General features: G+C 49.0%; 1 protein-coding gene across 1 annotated transcript in view; it reads left to right on the forward strand.

Annotated features, from left to right (window-relative positions):
* The window catches only part of PLEKHA2 (pleckstrin homology domain containing A2), a 56,301-nt gene extending 36,748 nt beyond the window's left edge, over nucleotides 1-19,553 (forward strand). The window contains exons 7-12 of the mRNA XM_034762010.1: nucleotides 5,646-5,792; nucleotides 6,240-6,308; nucleotides 7,396-7,466; nucleotides 10,504-10,567; nucleotides 15,628-15,705; nucleotides 16,147-19,553. Coding sequence (XP_034617901.1) covers nucleotides 5,646-5,792; nucleotides 6,240-6,308; nucleotides 7,396-7,466; nucleotides 10,504-10,567; nucleotides 15,628-15,705; nucleotides 16,147-16,515 — 798 coding nt within the window. The 3' untranslated portion in view covers nucleotides 16,516-19,553. The remainder of the gene's footprint in view (nucleotides 1-5,645; nucleotides 5,793-6,239; nucleotides 6,309-7,395; nucleotides 7,467-10,503; nucleotides 10,568-15,627; nucleotides 15,706-16,146) is intronic.
* The last annotated feature ends 241 nt before the right edge of the window (nucleotides 19,554-19,794 follow it).

Raw genomic sequence — 19,794 nt, forward strand, 5'->3', positions numbered from 1 at the left:
CCCCCCCCCCCCCCAGACAGCCCTGCTCATTATCCATGTACATGTCTAAGGGAGACTGCTGGCAGGAAGTAGCAGAGCGAAACAATTGTACAGCTCCATCCTGTGTGAATTGGAGCTCAAACTATTTAGCTGATCAGAGAGAAGGTTAAGATGTGATTTGATTGTGGTCTAGTACCTACAAGGAGAGAAGATTTGTGATCGCGAAGGGATCTTTAATTTAGCAGACAAAGGCAGGAAAAGGTCCAGTGGCTGGAAACTGAAACTAGCAAATACAGACCAGAAATAAGGTGCACATTTTTAACAGGGCGGGTAAATGACCATGGGGGCAGCTCACTCAGAATGCGGTGGATTCTCTATCCCTTTAAGTCCAAGTTGCTTGGTTCTCTAAGAGAGATGCTCTGGCTCAAAGTAGGAGTCCCTGGGTGAGGGTCTCTGGCCTGTGTTCTGCAGGAGGTCAGACCAGATGATCTACTGGTCCCTTCTAGCCTTAAATTCTATGATTCTATATGGTTTCCAGGGGGTATTTCACTTCCCATTTTGAAGCAGTTCCTCCTATCCCAGTCCCTGGTTGTGTGTAGGGCTCGCTACCTGAGTGGAGCAGTTCTATAGGAAGACACATTTCACCATTTCTGGGAAGGTAGGAGAGTGTTCAGTTTGAAGGACCATTTTCATCCTTCCTACTGTGTCTTTAAGACTGCTGCAGGGATGAGGCCTGGCCTGCTGGTTAGAGCACCAGCCCGGTACTCAAAAGACATGGGTGATGTTCCTGGCTGCACCATTGATCTTCGGTGCTGTGACCTTGGTTGTGTCACTTCCTATCTCTGTGTCAGTTTCCCAGCCTGTAAAATGGGGATAAGGCTATTGAGCAGCCTGGGTGCTGATACTCGCTGCAGGGGCACGCACTGGGAGGCAGTCCCATTTGGTAAGTGCTTTGAGACCTGGGGATGGAAGGCACTAGAAAACTGCAGAAGGTTATGATAGATTTCCTCTGGAACGTGGAGTATTAGCCTGGGTGTTTCCTCTGCTCCACCAGGGCACCAGGAAACAGGCACAGAAACGAAACTGGCCCCACACTCGCTCATCATGTCTGGTACCACTTTCCGTGCAAAACCCCCGTGCTAGTTTGGTGCGACTGGCTGCTCTGTGCTTAAACTGAGAACAAGCCTTTCCCTTTCCCTAGACACTGTGGCATTCGCCTCCCTGAGGGTGGCAGCTCCCTTTGACTCCCACTCCCTGGGAATGTTTGTAGGCGGGTGCAGATGAAGCCCCAGGCCTGGCACCTTGTGCTGTGCTCCTTGGGCACCGAGTTCTTGGCAGGAAGCCCAGAGCCTCCCCACGCTATTTCTGTTTGGCTGCAATCCAGGCTGAGAATCCAAGGGGAGGTTTCCAGGCCCAGCTGCAACAACGTTTACGTCCTGCCTGGTTTTCTAACTCTGCTTCACTTCCTTGCCCAAGCCTAATTTTTCATCCCTGTTTTGGGAAGTTCTTGTTTGTTTCTGCGGGTTTCTCTGCAAGGCTCCGGCTGGCCCCAGCCGTGTGCATCAGGGTGGGGGAACCGAGCCTTCTTTCTGACTCGGTGTTTTTCCTGGCTCCTCACTGGGGCCCGGTGGCTGCTAGCCAGTGGTTTCCCCTCTGCCTGGCCCTGACACTAAGCTGCGTTGTGGAGTGCAGAGGGAGCCTGGAGCCTGAGTGAGCAGGGCAGCAGCAGCTGGGCACACAATGGTGCTGTGTATTCTGGCCTTTTGTCACTTGGGAGCCAAGCTTATTGTCTATTAAAAACAAATAAGCAGCAGTTAAGTGGGCACCCTGCCATGTGATTTATGTAGCAAGTGAATGCTGGTCTGTTCTCCCATGTGAGGGGCTGGGGGTTTGCTTTTGGGTTAGTTTGTTCTCCAAAAAACCCGAAAGCTCCATCCACAGCCCGTGTTTGCTTTACAGTCGCTTTCGCACTGCAGAGGGTGTTGAGGGAAGGACGCCAGCTGCTGAGTTATTTTCTGCAATTCCGATGCTGCCCTTGGTGAAATGGCCTTTCCTCCCAGCCAGGCTTCGCTTGCGGCAGCCTCCTGAACCTGCATTCATGGCCTCTCTGCCTTGCCTCAGGAAGGAATATGCTGCCTCAGGTGCAGCTTTGTGACTCCAGGCAGGATGAAAGGAGAGTCCTGGCCTCATTGATCGGAGGGATGGAAAAGCCTTGCTCCTGTCTAGCACATTTCTCTGGGAGTCAGTGTAGGATTGCTCCTTACAGCCTAACCTCTGGGGAAATGTCTTCACTAACGATGAACCTTCCCTCCTTCTCTCTGGGAGACTAATCCCTCAACTCTCCTCCGTCCTTCTCCAAACATCAAGTGCTGCAACAAATGGCAAAGGGCCTGTGCGAATCCAGGTGGCGGGGGAGTGGCTGGTTCCCACCTGCTGCGAACGCGTCTCTCCCGCCCAGCAGCCAAGTGGGCTGCAGAGCGCCCTGCCTGGCGCAGAGGGGCACGGAAGGGAGTGAAGGGCTGGCTTGGGCCCAAGTTGCTTTGTTTTGATTGGTTCATTTTGGTCCTGGAAAAATCAAAGTCCTGTCGTGGAGGGAGGGGAAAGTGCACAGCTGAGGGTGAGAGATCGGGGCATGTTGTCTGGTTAACCGCAATAGGCCTCTTCACCAGCATGAATGCCATATAAGGACAGCTCGAGCCCTGCAAGCCAACGGGTACAAGCCAGGAGCCTCTGCTTGAACAATTCATTAACCTCAAACTTGTGCTGAAAGGAGGGGCGGAGAGAGAGATGTGCACAGTGGTTACATTTTATCTCCCCCCGTCTCGGCCCCCAAGTTCTGCCTTTTAAAGGAGGCGGGAGGGGCTGGGCTGGGGGCCTGTTTCTGAGGGGTTCTAGAATGAGGGCAGAGTAGCAATGGCTCAGCAGCAGCAAGCAGTGGACACATGTGTCTGCCTGCTGACTTCTACTGTGTTTCCCTCCCCTTTGAGTCTCAGGAAGTACCTAGCGCCCCCCCCCTCCACCCGGACAAGCAGGGTGAAGGGGGGATCTGGAGGCTGCTGGAGCTGGGCTCCCTCCCCTCCCGCTGTGCGATTGCCCTGGTGTTGCTGTTGTGTGAACGACGACGTGCTGCAGGCAAACCACAGAGCACAAAAACGCTACAGCCGGTCTGACTGGGTGTCCTGACACTACTCTGAGGACCAGCAAGAGCCCACGTGGGCTGGGCTGACCTGCCCCATCAGTCTCTTCTGAGTGGGGCCCACGACCGTGTCAGATTCCCAGCCTGGCAGCTGCAACGGGACGTGCGCGCTCTGCTTCAGGCCCCTTCAGGTCTGCTTCTGTGAGCTGTCTGGCAGCGTGATTCCCGTGGGTCTGGTGAGCAGGTAACCTGCTGTCAACTGGCAGGGACGGAGCGAGCTGGGGTGCTGCAGGACGAGCATGTGTATGTGCAGCTTTGTGATCCCAACGCACCCGGTGCCTGGGCCGGTGGCTAGTCCAGATAAGGAGCTGGGGTTGGAATGGGCCTGCGGTCCCTGTGTGCCAGGGGCTGAGGAGGGCTCTTTAGGAAAGGAACAACATCCAGTGCAGGACAGCAAATTCCAGTCCTCTGAATCCCCATAGTGTTACTTTCTGGTGGCTGGGAGAGGCCCAGGGTGCTGCAAGTTTGCACCCAGAGATGAGCTGGGGCCTGACAGAGACTGTGGCCTGCTGAGACTGAGCTCTGTGTGAGAGAGATTTGGTTTGGTGCAGCAGGATGGGTGTCCCATATTGCGCCAATGACCTTGCAATGTGCAGACTGCAGCATCTCTGGGCAGCCCCTGCTCTGAGTGACATTGCAGGGCACAAATAAACCACTTCACATCCCCATGCACAGTGCTGGCTGCATTGTATGGGGTTTCACAGATTCAGAATTTAAGGCCAGGAAGGACCATTAGATCATCTAGGATGACTCTCCTGTATAACACAGGCCATAGAATTTCATCTGGTTATCCCTGTACTGAGCCCGATAACGTGTTTGGCTAAAGCAAACATGGCCTGGATGCTCTTCTGCAAGACATGGAGAGGTGGAGAATGCACCACTTCTCTCAGTGGTTTGTCCCTCACTTAACAATGTGTGCCTGATTTCTAATTTGAATTTGTCTCACTCCAGCTTCCGGCCATTGGTTCTTGTTTTGCCTTTCTCTGCAGTACTGGTCTCACCAACACTGTATGCAGAGGTCAAATCAGCTTCCTGCTCTTACTCCTTAGCACTCAAGAAAGAGATCTTGGAGTCACTGTGGCTAGTTCTTTGAAACCATCCACTCAATGTGCAGCGGCAGTCAAAAAAGCGAACAGAATGTTAGGAACCATTAGGAAAGGGGTAGATAATAAGACAGTTAATATCGTAATGCCACTATATAAATCATGGGTATGCCCACACCTGGAATAATGTGTGCAGTTCTGGTCGCCCTGTTTCAAAAAAAATATATTAGAATTGGAAAAGGTACAGAGAAGAGCAACAAAAATGATTAGGGGTATGGAACGGCTTCCATATGAGGAGAGATTTAAAAGACTGGGACTGTTCAGCTTAGAAAAGGGATGATTAAGGGTGGGTATGATAGAGGTCTATAAAATCATGAATGAGGTGGAGAAAATGAATAAGGAAGTGTTATTTACCCCTCCACATAACACAAGAATAAGAGGTCACCCAATGAAATTAATAGATGTCAGCTTTAAAACAAACAAAAGGCAGTACTTTTCCCACAAAACACACAGTTAACCTCTGGAACTCATTGCTAGGGGATGTTGCCAAAATTATAGCAGGATTAAAAAAAGAATTAGATAAGTTCATGGAGGATAGGTCCATCAAGGGCTATTCGCCAAGATGGTCAAGGATACAACCCACTGCGCTGGATATCCCTAGATTCTGGCAGCCAGAAGCTGGGAATGGGTGGCTGGGGATGGATCACTTGATGATTCTCTGTTCTGTTCATTCCCTCTGGGGCACCTGGCATTGGCCACTGTTGGAAGACAGGCTACTGGGCTAGGTGGACCATTGGTCTGATCCAGTATGGCCGTTCTTATGTTCAATCTTTGTGTCATCCACAGATTTTATTAGCAGTGACTTTTTTTACTTTCAGATCACTAGTAAAAAGGTGAAATAGCTTTGGGCCTAGTACTGGCCCCTGCAGAGCCCCACTAGAAATGCCCCCATTCGAAGCTGATTAATTGACAACTATGTTTTGAGATCTGTCAGTTAGCTAGTTCGTCCATTTAAAGTGCGCGTCATATTAGTGTGTCATGCTAATGTTTGAATCCGCATGTTCTGTGGCACGAAGTCCAGCTCCTTGGTGTAGCGTTGTGTCTGACTTTCCAAGGTGCGGCGTCCCCACCCGCTGAGGCCCAGGTTTGCTGAGGTTGTGCCTTGGTTTTTCACTTGCACTGCAATTGCTCATCACCTCTGAAAATCCAGCCATGTGCAAACGTTGCTCTCGTGCTTGCATGGGGCAGGTGTGTTGTTCGGCTGGGCTAATAAAATATCATTTGTTCGTGGCAAGGGGCAGGAGCAGATTAGAGGTTGGGCTACTAAATTCCTTCGGCTGTTCCGCCAGGCTCAACCATGCACGTGCTGTCCGCTCTCCCATCCCCAGGCTGTTTGCAGGTTTCCAATTGTTCTCCTTTTGTTTCAGAATGGAGGGGAAGGAGCAGACGGAGGCGACGTGGCCACTCACCCTCTTCTGAGACGCTCCCAGAGCTACATACCCACCTCTGCCTCCAAGCCGTCCACAGGGCCACCTGTCCTCAAGAGCGGCTACTGCGTGAAGCAGGGGAATGTGGTGAGTGCCTGTTGCAGAGTTGCACTGAGTCCTTCATGGAGCAGAGCACTGCGGGGGGGCTTGAAGGCGGCTTGATTTTATTGCTTCTGAGCCTCCTCTTGCTTCCCCCACACCGCTGCGCCTGAAAGGGGAGCTTTTCACTTCTCGAGGTCCATGGATCATGTTGGCGTGAACAGTTGCTCTGTGTAGGAGGAGGGAGTGGGGCAGTGTTGGTGCAGAATAGGTCCTGGTGTCAGAGCAGTGGTAGGTGGTTCAGCACCCTCAGTTATGAGCTGCTAGCTTTGAGCTTTCTGTTCCCCAGTGGAGCAGGCTCAGGGCTTTCACCAATGCCCCTTCTTTGGAAGATGTGACCCCTAGGTTCTCAGGATCCATTTGTTTTTTCTGAGGGTCTGGGGAGGCTGGAACTCAACCTTGGCAGCATTAGGGACTGTTCTCTCTGTTTTTCAGAGGAAGAGCTGGAAACGCCGGTACTTTGCTCTTGACGACTTCACCATCAGTTATTTCAAGTGCGAGCAGGTAAGCAGCCCCCTCTGGCTCACTGTTCTCTGGGTGACCTTGTCCACTTGTCCCTTCCCTCATGGGTGTATTGGGCTTGGCATTTGCAAGGCTGCGTTTTTGGCTTCTGTTAAAATCAATCAAAATTTTGAACACAGAAAATATGTGGGAGAAAACCCCATGTTTGGGGCTAAAGCTGAGAACAAATCCCACGTACTGCAGGGGTGCAGGGAGCAGGTGCAGTGGCTGGGCTTAAGGACAGGCAGGAGAGCTGTGACTTTGGCACAAATGCAGCTCAAAGCTGTGCTGTCACAGAGGCTGTTCCACTGCCTGAACCACTATGGAGTTCTGAGTCCTGTTTCTGCAAGCAAGAAACCTCACGCACACGCCTGCATGCTCACCTCCCAATATTTGCATACCCCCCAACACACCCACCACAGCACACGTGCTGGCATGCACCATCACAACTGTAATTGGCCATGGATGCATTTAGAGGACAAACTAGAAGAAGGCTTCTAAGCATCAGCGAGGGGCGTGAGGCTCTGGAACAGCCTCCCAATAGCACTGAGGGCAAGTAATCAGTCTAGTTTTAAAACGGAGCTTGATAAGTTTACATGTGGGATTATGTGACGGGGGTTGCTTGCGGCTGTGCCCCCCTCATGCCCATGAGATGCCAATTTGACTTCCCAAGACTGGAGACAGACAGGAGAGGAAGGTGCAGAGCGAAGAATGGAAAGTGGGCGAATTGAATGTGATTCAATAGATTAAAAAAAACCCCGCAAAACCTTGCCGTGCTCATCTGCCTTCCCCTTGTCAGTCACTGTTCACTGGGTGCTGCTTCTGGGTTAGGGATTGGAGGGCGGAAGTGAGAGATGCTGCATGGAGCCACCATTTGGGAATGCTCCCGCCCAGTGACATCTCTCCTTATTCCAGCCAGGGGCCAAGGAACCTGTCACCCCAGGACTCCATCCATGGAGGCTTTGCTGAAGGTTGCTCTTGGGTCTCACAATTCAAAGTTCCTGGGCGCTAGAGTGGGCTCCCAGTGCCACCAGAGCAGCCCACTAGGTTGATACAGAACCACTGACTCTGTTTTGTCTTGTTTCCCCAGGACAAGGAGCCCTTGCGTTCGATCCTCCTGAAGGACGTCCTCAAGACCCACGAATGTCTAGTCAAATCTGGGTAATGCCTTTTCCTGCACTTCTGTTGGATTCGGTCCCGTTAGACGTGAGGTGGCAGTGGCTAAGAAAGACTTTATCCTCCGAGGAGCTAGACCGGGTGTCCCAGCCAAGTTCCAGTGGGGTGGCTGCATCCTGCCTGGCCAAGGACACCCCTGTGTTTTGTGGATGGTTCTTTGCTTCCTGTGCGAACCTGCCCTGTAGCACTGCCGCTAAACAGGGTACGTCTGCACAGCGAGCGGCTGTCCATGGCATCGAGCCTCAGAGCCAGGGCCAGCAGCCACGGCGCTAACAGTAGCTGTGTAGACATCGCGGGACAGAGCCCGAGCTCCAGCCCGATCTGCCATGTCTACAAGGCTGTTTGTGGTGCAAGCCTGAGTCTGTCGACCCAGGTCTGAGACTGACTGCTGCAGGCTGTGTAGACATGCCCACAGTGCTGTGTTACAACCCAGCAGTGGATGGATCGGCAGGATGGGCTAGTGGCTAGAGCCCTGTATGGGCACTCGGGACACCAGGGTCCATTTTCTGGCTCTGCCACAAGCTTCCTGAGTGATTTTGGGCAAGTCATGTAATCCCTCTGTGCCTCAGTTTCCCATCTGTAAGTGGAGGTGCAAGCAGTGCCCTGCTGCATAAAGTGGCTATGAGGGTATGTGCTCAGATACTGCAGTGAGGAAGAGACCCAGTGTTAGGAGGAGGGGGAGGATGACATGGGGACCCTCTGACTGGAGCAAGTATGCAAGGAAAGAAGGGGAGAATTACGAAACGTTAAGGAACAATGAGAGAGTCTGACCAATCCACAGTGGCCCGTAGGGCTCCTTTGGGGGGACAGTACTAGGGCATGAGTGAGGACTGGTAGGTCCTAATCCCAGCCCTGGTACTGACTCTCTGTGTGAGCGTCAAGAAATCACCTCACCTCTACATGCCTCAGTCCCCCACCTGGAAAAGGGATGTGATGAAGAGGGGCACATAAAGGATGCAAAGGGCAGATTGTAGTTTAAGTTGCCACAGCTGAGTTCCCAGCCAGGGCTGTCACTACCTGCTTCTCCTCAGATCATGTGTTCTCTGGTGCCACTCAGAGTCATCCTTCCTCGTTTGAGTTACGCTGTGTCTCACTGGAATTTCCCAGTGGTCACATTTCACAGCCTCCCCTGTGTCACAGGTTTGCTGCTGATCTCAGGCAGTTTTTCAGAGTTGGTTTGTGGCTGGGACCCATGCCTTTCATTGAGGGCATCTTTCCAGTATGTAGCACCTTTAATTTTCCCTTTATTTTGTTTTCCTGTTATCCGTCTGGAGTTGGAACCCAGCTCCCTGTCCTGGCCAAGTTACGCTGCATCTAGACATCCCATTTCAATTAGCATCTTTGATCTGAGCAATCCCATATATTTACTTGGATGCTGAGACTCCCTTTTTCAGAAGGAGTGAATTTACGGAGAGTAGAGCCGCTCGGAGTCCCCAGAAGGAGCTGGCAAGGGAATGCATTCCACAGCCAATTGCAGGTGGACAGCCTGAGCAAGAATGCTTAACCCCTGTTAAACAGAGTGCAGAGAGACCCCCTCCCAAGCAGAGCATCCACCCACCCAGACTGCAACGGTGGAATAAACCGCTGTTATGTTCAGGGAAGAAAGGTGGGGTGCCCTTGTGGGGATCTGGAGTGGGGCTGCAGCTTCCCATATACATCCGGGGGGAGTCAGCTGCTGGCCAGAATTCATCCCTTCCCCTCCGCCCTTGGCGCACTGAATTAGATGTGTACCTGAGGACAGCAAGTGGGTGGCTAGTCGGAACTTTACTAAATGGAGGATCACAGTCTGTATGGCAATGAGGAGGGGCTCTGCAGACATGCAGTTACTGTTTGCGAGTGAACTCCAAGCTTGGGTTTGACATGTATTAGCCAATTGGCTAATTCTTGCCCCATCTTATGCTGGCACGACCCTAGATCTTCACCAGTATAGATGTTGCCACAGTTAAAATTGTGAGAGGGAAGCACAGTGCACTGAATAACAGTATTTGTGTCCTTAATGAACTGAAGAAACTACTCAGGAAACTAAGACCTCTGTGCTGCTGGCAGGGACAAAGGCAGCTAGGGTTACATGCAGTCCAGGTACTCACTGGGTGAGTGTCCTCTCCACCCAGACCTATCAAACATGGTTTGGTTTTCTTCATTCTCTTCTCCCTCACTTGTGCATCCCTGCCCCCCAGGGTCCTGTGATGGGCACCACTTTTGAGTCATGTTCCTGGTTTACTGGGTTTTGATGCACTGGTTTTGAATGGACCCATGTTATCAGATATGATGAAAACCAGATGAAGAATTGATTGACAGTGATTTCATAGGCAGGCTGCACAACATCTTTAGTGTAATTTACTGCTCGTGATATTTGTGCTTGCGCTGAGCCATAGGAGAGCCATGAATAAGACCAGGCCTTTAATAAAACAGCATTCATACCCAAATTAGCAGTGGAGATGCTGAACATATCCAAGTTGATTTAAAGGTGTGCAAGTGAAAACATGAGCTAGAGCTTTAATGAAACAAACTCTTCTTACCCTATGCAAAAACCATTTGACTGACAGAATTAGGTCACACTTTATAGTAAGGATCCACTTATAAAGGCTAAATAAACAGTTAATAAATCAAATAGAAAGGAATAGTATGTGTTATAAGCACATCAGTAGAAGGTGTTGTAGATGATTATAATCTATGGTTATAAGCAGTCCCTTGACCTGCTGGACTTTAACAATTGACTACCCATTTATTTAAAACCTCTATTAATCATTTATTATCCTTTATCAACTATTTATAAATGGAACTTTTGTGTAAAGTGTGACTGAGAATCATTTGGCTTGCAGAATGCAGTGTGCGTGTGTAAACAAGGTATATGATAAGAAACACAGACCTCAATTCTATATAACTTAAGATCAATACTGAATACATCCAAGGTCTGCATTGAATAGTCTGTTAATGTTTTCTCGATATGAGCATAAAGAAGAAATAGTCTATCCTGCATATGATGAATTCAGGGTAACCTCTCTCTTTCTCTTGTTTCTAGTGACCTTCTCATGCGGGACAATCTATTTGAAATCATAACGAGCTCCAGGACATTCTACATCCAGGTAAAATCATTCCTAGTTTAAGAGGACTTTGAAATGGTTAGATAACCTGTACTGCCCATGAGCTCATAATGGGGACCGGTGTTTTGGTTTGAGTTTACTGTTTTAGGCAGTAAATTTAGCTCTTGACAGTTGCTCTGAGTCACATTCATCTAAACAGGATGCTCCCTGATGGGCTTTCAACCAGAAAACACAAGTAGGTGAGTTTGTATACAACTCAGCTCAACTTTGAGGCTCCAGTTGGGGGGGAGGGAGAAAAGAAAACTGCCTGGTGGTTTCAGTTCTCCAATTCAGTATATTTATAATTGCAGCTATTTGTATGGGCAGGAAGAAACATCTAGACACAGAAGTACCAACACTTAGATGAAAATCCAGATGGAGAAAGTCATGACTGAAAAACTTTTTCACTAGGAGGGTGGTGAAGCACTGGAATGGGTTACCTAGGGAGATGTTGGAATCTCCATCCGTAGAGGTTTTTAAGGTCAGGTTTGACAAATCCCTGGCTGGGATGATTTAGTGGGGGATTGGTCCTGCTTTGTGCAGGGGGTTGGACTAGATGACCTCCTGAGGTCTCTTACAACCCTGAGATTCTATGAGTCTATGACTGTCCTTGTCCTGAAGTTTGCTGTCCATCAGGCCAGCCCTCTTTCACTTCCTCAGGGTTGTTGATCATTCCCAGCTCCTGGTGCCACGTGGAGGATGGAAAGTGAACTGAAGGCTGGCTTGCAGCAGTGCAGGCTGCTTCCTGCTTTTTAGGGCAAATACTGATCCTAACACCATGATAATGCTCAAATATTTCCCTTTCCCTCTCCGGGACACTGTGCAAACATTAGTGAATAGCAGCCGGTTATCCTCTACTTCTAGCCCCTCTTAACTCTTTCTTTCCACGCCAGTCAAAATGAATGCTTGGGAGGCTGTCAGCTCGATTCTCCATTACGTTGTTTTTTGAACAGTCATTTACACCAGTGCAGAGTGCTACCATCCCGATTTGGGAGCATTTTACATCTGCTTTGCAATGGCGTTAATGATCACATGAAGTAAACGTCAAGGAAGAGTCTGGCCCTGTACGTACAGAGCTATATACGTTTCAGAGTGGTAGCTGTGTTAGTCTGTATCAGCAAAAAGAACGAGGAGTCCTTGTGGCACCTTAGAGACTAAGTGGGATGAAGTGGGTTTTAGCCCACGGAAGCTTATGCCCAAATAAATATGTTAGTCTCTAAGGTGCCACAGAGCTATATAAATATCTCCTGAGTCTCCAGGGAGTGAAAGTAAAGAAAGGGCTGACAGGTAGGGAGCTGTACTGTGTCTACACTGGGTAGTATTTACACATTGTGTCAATCTGCCAGAGAAATTTCAAAATGAACATCAGTTTAAAGACAATACTTCACTCCCCCAAACCCTTAGACTAACTCTCTCTCTCTCTCTCTCTCTCACACACACTCACACACACACACACACACACCTCCTCCTCCAACATCAGATGGGTGTTGTTTTTTCACCAGAGACCATGCAAAGCAGTGAGTACTGCACACCCACCAAGCAGTTACAGCCAGCTGTCTTCTTTCACTGCAACAGTTCCAAGAGATGCAGCAGCCCTTGGGGACACATGTTCTGCAGCCCCCATCTGTGCACCTCTGAGAGCTTCTGCCCCAGCTTGTCTCCTGCCCCTGACTCAGGCCTCTGAGGCTTTGGGTGTATTTAGTCTATTCGCTGAGCTGCTCCCCAAAACAAAATAATTCAAACTGAGCAGTATCTGGCCTGAGCATTGCAAATGCCTGTGTAAAACAGGCGGGTCTGAGGCAGCTGCAGCTGCCTCTTGGACAAAATCCAGATCACTCGCCCCTGCAAGAGGCAGGAAATCCCACGCTACGCCTGGCCAGTTCGGGAGCCCAGTGTCTGCTCAGCACTTCGCTGCCGGGCTGGTAAGGGGTCAGTGGGCTGCTCTCAGCCTGTGGGGAGAGGAAGTGCCCCATGTTGCTATCTAGTGCCCCCTCTGGCTGGCTGAAAGAGGGGCACTGAGGCGAGAGCTGAGTCCCCAGAGGGAAAGATGCTACATGGTGAGGTCTCGGGGCAGTGGGAGAAGAGGCGACGGAGGGAAGCTCTCCATGCCCCAAGGAATCTTGCTGCCTGGAACGACTCATGTGAGAAGCTGCTCAGGGCCCTGCCAATAGACGCCCTGTGGTCTTTGCTCCATTCAGAGCTGGGCGTCCTGTGGAGCTTCTGAATCACCCTAGAGGTGCCCACCAGCTTCTCCTTGCCTCGTACAGCCCAGAGCTAAATGTCCATCACCCTGAAATCTCTGCGCGGGGGGCCTCTGTGTGAGGCGAGTCAGGGTGTGTCTCAGCCCCATTTCTGGTCAGACAGGCAGCTCCATCACAAAAATCACCACCTCCACTCAGCCCCCACGTGGGACATCTTGGCAGAGAGACCAAGGGCTGGAGCGACTCCTTTCCCCTCTGACCCCAGGAACGATTGGTTCATGCTCCCTATAGGCCAAGGCTGGGGTGCTGAGGCAGAGTGTGGGGTGGTGATGTCAGGGTTTAGGGCAGCAGATAAGTTTGTGTGTTTGCTCTGCCACGCCAAGCGAGTGACATCTTTAAAGGAAAATATCCTGGGGGCTCCCTGGAGACCCCTTGGTGTTGCCTTCTTGATGCATGAATGTGTTTAGCTACATGTGAGAAGCAAACAGGCAGCCAACTCCTTGTAGGAAAGCACCACCCCTGACTTGTTTTCACTGGCCAGCCTCCCTCTGCAGTACCAGTGGTAGGGATTATGAAGTGGTCTGGAAGTCAAGAGGGGAATCATCCCTAGTGCTTGTCGGAGAAGGGCACATCTTTATCCTCCGGTGTGTTTCCTCCCGGCGTGAACCCTTCTGCAGGGAACACTTACTTGTGGAGAGCAGGCTGCCATGGTGAACAGAGCGTCAAACCCTCTCTCTGGCCTTGTCTACATTGGGAAATTGACTTGCATAGCTATTGCAAATAAGCTGTTTTGCAATAGCTATTCTGCAATGGCTCCCTGTGTGGATACTGTATTCTGGAATAAATGTCACTTTTATTCCAGAATTATTACTCTGCTTTGGAAGTAAGTGCTTTGGAAGCAGACTGATTACTCTGGAATAAAAATCACTGTTGCTCCAGAATAGTCTCCACTTGGGAGCTATAGCTGTGCCAATCAGTTTCCTCCCATAGACAAGATCATGGACTCATCTAACAAGCTGCCTGATTTTGCTCTGCAGACTGGTTATTGCTTCAGCTTGTAAAGCCAGATGCCAGGCAGTTGTATCATCTCCGTTTTTGAAGCATAAAGTGCAGGCTCCAGAATCCAAATATGAGCCTTTGCAAAGCAGGAGCTCTGCAGGGCCCAGCTATTGCTCAGCCTCTCCAATTCACATCACCCGCCTTTTCCACCTCGGGCGTCTGTGTGCACGTCAGTCTCCAAAATGCCCTTCCAGATCCCACCTTGTTTATAACTGGGCTAGAATCCAGAGAACCCAGAAGGTCTGAGCATGCAACGCTCTTGCCTGTGGCTGCTCTGCAGGATTTTGTTCTGTGGGAGCCTGGCTATGGTTTGTGTATGTGGGAGAAAGGAGTTTACCTTGCAGAGAGAGAACCACTGTAATCAGGAGAGTGCCTGGCCTTGGGGGGGCCCCCCGAAAGGTCCTCTGCCTGTACAGAGCCATGGGGGAGGTTCTTATTATCATAGAATTTTATTATCATAGACTATCAGGGTGGGAAGGGACCTCAGGAGGTCATCTAGTCCAACCCCCTGTTCAAAGTAGGACCAATCCCTAGACAGATTTTTGCCCCAGATCCCTAAATGGCCCCCTCAAGGATTGAACTCACAACCCTGGGTTTAGCAAGCTAAGGCTCAAACCACTGAGCTATCCTTCTGCAGCACAGAATTCAGTTTGGCCTGGAAAATCACTGGACTTGATCAGCTTCTGCTTCAGCTGACAGGCTCAGCCTTAGTTTATATGTGGGTGCGTCTTGGCTCCAGTATGGTCTCCAGCTGCTCCCCGAAAGCAACATAAGGTGCCTCCTGCCATGCCGGGACTGAATAAACTACAACTGCAAAGCCCCAAACTCCTGCTGACATGGGAGCGTGGGACCTGAATGCCAGTCTCCTGCAGGACAGCAAAATACAGCACTGTGCCGCTTGTCCTCTGGCCCAGATCGGGACTGCAGTGGGACCGCAACAATCGGAGATAGAAAAGCCTGTTTGGTCTCCTCATATCCCTCCTTCAGGGGGTGGTGCAGGACGGTTCCCTACAGTCTATTTTCTAATGCTTTGCCCAGCCTGGACTGCGCTTCCTCCCCTGGGCAGACGGGGGAGGGGGAGATCTCATGTTTTTTAAAGACTGTTTCCCTAGGTTGGTGTGGGGGCGGGTGAGGAGGCCATGCTTACTGAAATGTCTCTGCTCACTGCATTCTTTGTATAGCTCTTGCCCCCTGGTGGAGTTGGTTTGTAACTTACATTTTGTGGGGTTTTTTTTTGGGGGGGGGGGGGGGGGAGGAAATAGCCCTGTTTTGTTTTGTTATTTTTTAAAGAGGTTGGCCATATGGTGTTGTCTCATCAGACAAAAATCACCCTGTAGGAGAATTACAGCAGCGAGCTGCTATTAATGGATCTGATCCTGCAGAGTGTTGAGTGCCTCCTGAGGTCCCAATATGTGCTGATTTCCTAAGCTGTTGGGTTTGGATACCTTAGAAGTCAGGCTAAGCATGATTTGCTCACCCCTGAAGATTGTCTCATAAATGTAATCAAAAGTCAAGCCTTTTTGGTACATTTCTTGACTTTCCGAGTGGGGTGAAATCCTAATGACATGTGAAGCAATTGCACAGAAATTGAGCAGGGTTTTTATTTATAAAATAGATCTGGGCTGAATTAGGTCATAAGATATACGACCTAAGGAAAGCTTGTGACATGCTCTATATGTGGTACTTGTTAACATCAGAGATGCACTGGCCAGACCCCCTGAATAGTGTAGTTGAACTGTTGCTGCTCCAAGTGACTTGTAAAATGCAGGCAGAAATCTCATTTTTGGCTGGTATGTTTTGCAGGCAGACAGCCCTGAGGATATGCACAGCTGGATCAAAGCAATCACAGAGGCGATGCAGGCCCTGAAAAGCCGCCCAAGGGTAGGTCATATCCTTTCCTCTTCACATTTAGCATCAATTAAAGATCCATTATTTTTAAGCTGATGTGATTTATTTAGTGGCTTGTGCAAATGTTCAGTGAATTAGTCAGTTTCCAGGATGAGACCCTGCTGTCTCTGGATTTGTCTACCACTCATCCAAAAAAAGTTTAAAAAACAAGAACTTAGGAGGAATCATTCAGTCCGGCTTGGCTACGAAATCAGCAATGCTCCCTGAAGCCTGGGCAAAAGATTCAGCAACAGCAAAAGCTAACTGAACTCAGATTTGCATAGTTCACTTAATTCTCTTGTCCTTGCCTTGAAGCCTGAAGCATATACAGTGCTAAATTCCTGATCTCTAGAATCGTCCTCCAGGATGCTTAGAGCAATTTCTACAGGAACTAACTCCCACCTTTCCCCCTCTGCTCTGCCTGTCTTTTTGCAGGAAATGTCCTTTGCGAGATCCATTTCTTCTATGAGCAGGCCTGGGTGCTCCAATCTTTCAAGCTCCTTGATCCCCTCCTTGCCCCGAATGAGACAGCCCGGGGACGAGAGGAAAGCACTCTGCAAAACCCCTTCCACCCCATCCTGGCAGCCTTGGACACCAGTGCCGCAGCCAGGAGGGAAGCAGCCCATGATAGAGGAGATGACTGGGCATATGAGAGACTCAGTGTTTGTGCCCTCATTCACAGAGTGTGATACTGGAGCCATGCAGCAGAGGCGTGTACGGCACAGATCTGAACCCCAGCACATTAAAGAGAAGCCATTTGCGTTTAACCTGGATGATGAGAACATCCGGACCTCTGATGTGTAACCAAACCCAGGCTCTTTTCGCCTTCAGTTGTGTTTTTTTTAAATGATGAACTCTGTTGATAGCAGTTTAATGCAAAGGTACCTTGATTCTACCCCAGACACATGCAGTGGTATCAGCTAGCCCGAGCCAGCATAGCGCGCCACTTGTGTAATAACTATTGCAATGTGATGTACTCTGTCTGCTGAAACAGAGCAGATTTTGGACTGAAAGAGCTGGTCTCCTCAGTACAAGTGTGGATATGTGTGCTAAGTGCATTGGGCCAGATTAATCTCTGGTGAAACTCCATTTAATTACCCGGGATGAATTTGTCCTGTTTTTGCCAACTCTCACCAGTGACATGAGCTTTAGGTAGAACCACTTCCCTTGATAGTGTTGCTTTCCCAGAAAAGGAAGTGGAGGTCACATATTTCTAACAGTTCCCCTCTCCCCACCCCCCACCGAAAGCCCACCTTTAACAGCCCAGTTTCTTTCTGTACCACCAGGCTGCCAGTGGTGAGCATGAGAACTGAAGCAGCACTGGAGGAAGGCAATGAGAACTGTCAGTAGCCAAGGCAGCCCTTTGTTTTATTAGGAGGACACCACTGTGACTTGGTGATCTTAAACCCATTTTGTGCTCACTTTGTGCAGGCATAAATGACGACCGCACAGGGTGTAAGTTGGGAAGCATCAGACCCCGGTGCCTAACCTGACAAAACAGCGCTACCTTTAGCAAATACCGTGGTTCTGAATTCTTGGGAATCATGCAGGAAATGTAGGACAAGATATTGTCAAAGGCACAGAGGGCAGTTAGGTGCCCAGTTCTCATTGACTTTCAGTAGGAGATGGGTACTTAACTCCCCCATACAGGCCAAAAAGGAATGAGTGAGTCACACTAGGAAATCTGCTGTGTTTATAAAAAGAAAGAACACTGCAACTTTAAAACTGGTTTTCTAGGAGACCAGCTCTTCTCAGTGGCCAACTAACAATGTATTAACAAATCTATTTTCTTTGTAATAACTCCTTTTCTATCCACGGCCTTTACATGATGTCAGACTCTGGAAAAAGCTCCTTGTTCAGACCTATGTAACACTTCATGCATTGATGATAACAAACATGTTTCTTGGTATATTTATATTTTTTTTAAATGTGAGTCAAGGATAACACCACTTCTTTGCAGACTAGGTGTAACTGAATATCTGTGGCAAGAATATTCTCAGGTATGTATCCAATCTTGCATTGCATACACTTGGGCACAAAGATTTAATTAAAATGCCTGAATCTTGAAGTATTAAATAATATGTAGTGAAAGCAGAATATTTACAATGAAATTGGGATGATTTGGCCATCCAACCAGCATGCACTCTCGACCTTTACATGTAAATAAGCAGAACTCTTTTTTTTTTTTTTAAGTAATGCAAACGTGGCATTAACCCATAACAAAACAAGCTGATGCACAAAGGGTATAAAACAATTTACAGCAGAGAGAGTGTTTGATCTTTTTCACCTAAGAAGTGGGTAAGTAATCACTCTCAGCTAGACACCACACAACTCTCTTTCCTGTCTCTTTATTTCCTGTGGGGGCTTTTAATAGCGGCTCAGGTTGTTCTGTGATTTTTCGAAGACTTTGTAAAGCCTGTACAAGGCAGGTGCACCTCTTACATCGCTATTTACAGGGCTTCAGTGGTTCATAGGCCTTTTGCCAGCCCTCTGTGTAGAGGAGAGTTTAACCCAGAACGAAAAGCTATCCAGTCTTTCCATTTGTGTGTCCAGCTGCTTCTGCACCAAGCCTTCTCCCCTCCCACCCTTACTCAGACAAAACCACCAGTGACTTCCTTGGGAATTTTGCCTGATTAAGCACAGAGGATGAGGTGCTGTTTATCTAAAAAGCAGCACATCTAGCTAGAAACCCTTATCCAAGGCTAAAGCAAGTTCACACCATCGTAAGTAATTAAAAGCATCCCTTGCTTTATTATTAAGACATTGCTGAATGGGTTGCAAGTTCCAGCTATTCGTAGTTTCAGTGCTACCTACACTCGTAGAAACTGACCTTTGTGAACAGAAGGCAGCGGCTGTAGATAATGGCCCCCAGTGAAGCCATGCTAGCGTTCTTACCACGGACTGTAGACTTGCTCTGAAGAGGGTTAGATGAGATGGTTAAAAGCTGGTGGGGACCTAGAACTCTGCCTATGCTAGCTGCTGCCTGTTAGCAAGCGTGAGAGATCTTTAAGGGGAAAAGAGGCTAGCGTAAACCCAGCTGAAGACTCCAAATGGAATTTCATGTCCTAAACCAGAAATGTGCATGCTCTTGCCATCTCTAATAAATTGAAGTTGATACCTCAGTCTTAAATGTTCCAATCATACTGCAGCAGCTGTAGGTTTGGGATCTCTTGGAGTGGTCTTGAGATAGCAAAGATTTCTACTTCTTTTTATTGTCTGACCGTTGTCATTGGCTGTATGGAGCAATGCCATGTGCCCTACAAACTCTGCTTAATATTACTCCACTGGAGAAAATCCCTTTGTTTTGTCCTGGCCTGCACAGGATTTAACTGTTTTAAGAACTATATGTAAGCCTGGTCCAAACTCAGTTTTGGGCCAAATGGGGCTTTATCATGGTTTGGCCCATGAGTATGGATGGAGCCAAATCACGTTATAACTAAACTGAAATAATAAGTTCTTGCTTCCATTTCTACCTGTACCAAAGGGGTTTTTGTAACCCACACAGCCAGCCAAAATCCATTCCAGCCCTGGCCAAAACCACGTTCAAACTGTACTTGAGCACAGCTGTTAAATAAGACTGAAAACCCTTGTGTAGAACAACAGTATCTGTCAATCTCAGGTTTTCGTAGGGCACCCGTCGCTGTGGTGTTTATGCTCTGATCGCTGTTACGCTGAGAGCTAGGATTGGAGGTGAGGACTCAAAGATTAACTTGGAACCTTTGCCACTGGGTCAGACCAAAGGTCCATCTAGCCCAGTATCCTGTCTTTAGACAGTGGCCAATGCCAGGTGCCCCGGTGGGAATGAACAGAACAGGGAATCATCAAGTGATCCATCCCCTGTCACCCATTCCCAGCTTCTAGCAAACAGAGGCTAGGGACACCATCCCTGCCCCTCCTGGCTAATAGCCATTGATGGACCTATCATCCATGAATTTATCTAGTTCTTTTTTGAACCCTGTTATAGACTTGGCCTTCACAACATCCTCTGGTAAGGAGTTCCACAGGTTGACTGTGCATTGTGTGAAGAAATACTTCCTTTTGTTTGCTTTAAACCTGCTGCCTATTAATTTCATTGGGTGACCC

This window comes from Trachemys scripta, chromosome 2 (assembly GCF_013100865.1).
Source record: "Trachemys scripta elegans isolate TJP31775 chromosome 2, CAS_Tse_1.0, whole genome shotgun sequence".
Taxonomy (NCBI): domain Eukaryota; kingdom Metazoa; phylum Chordata; order Testudines; family Emydidae; genus Trachemys; species Trachemys scripta.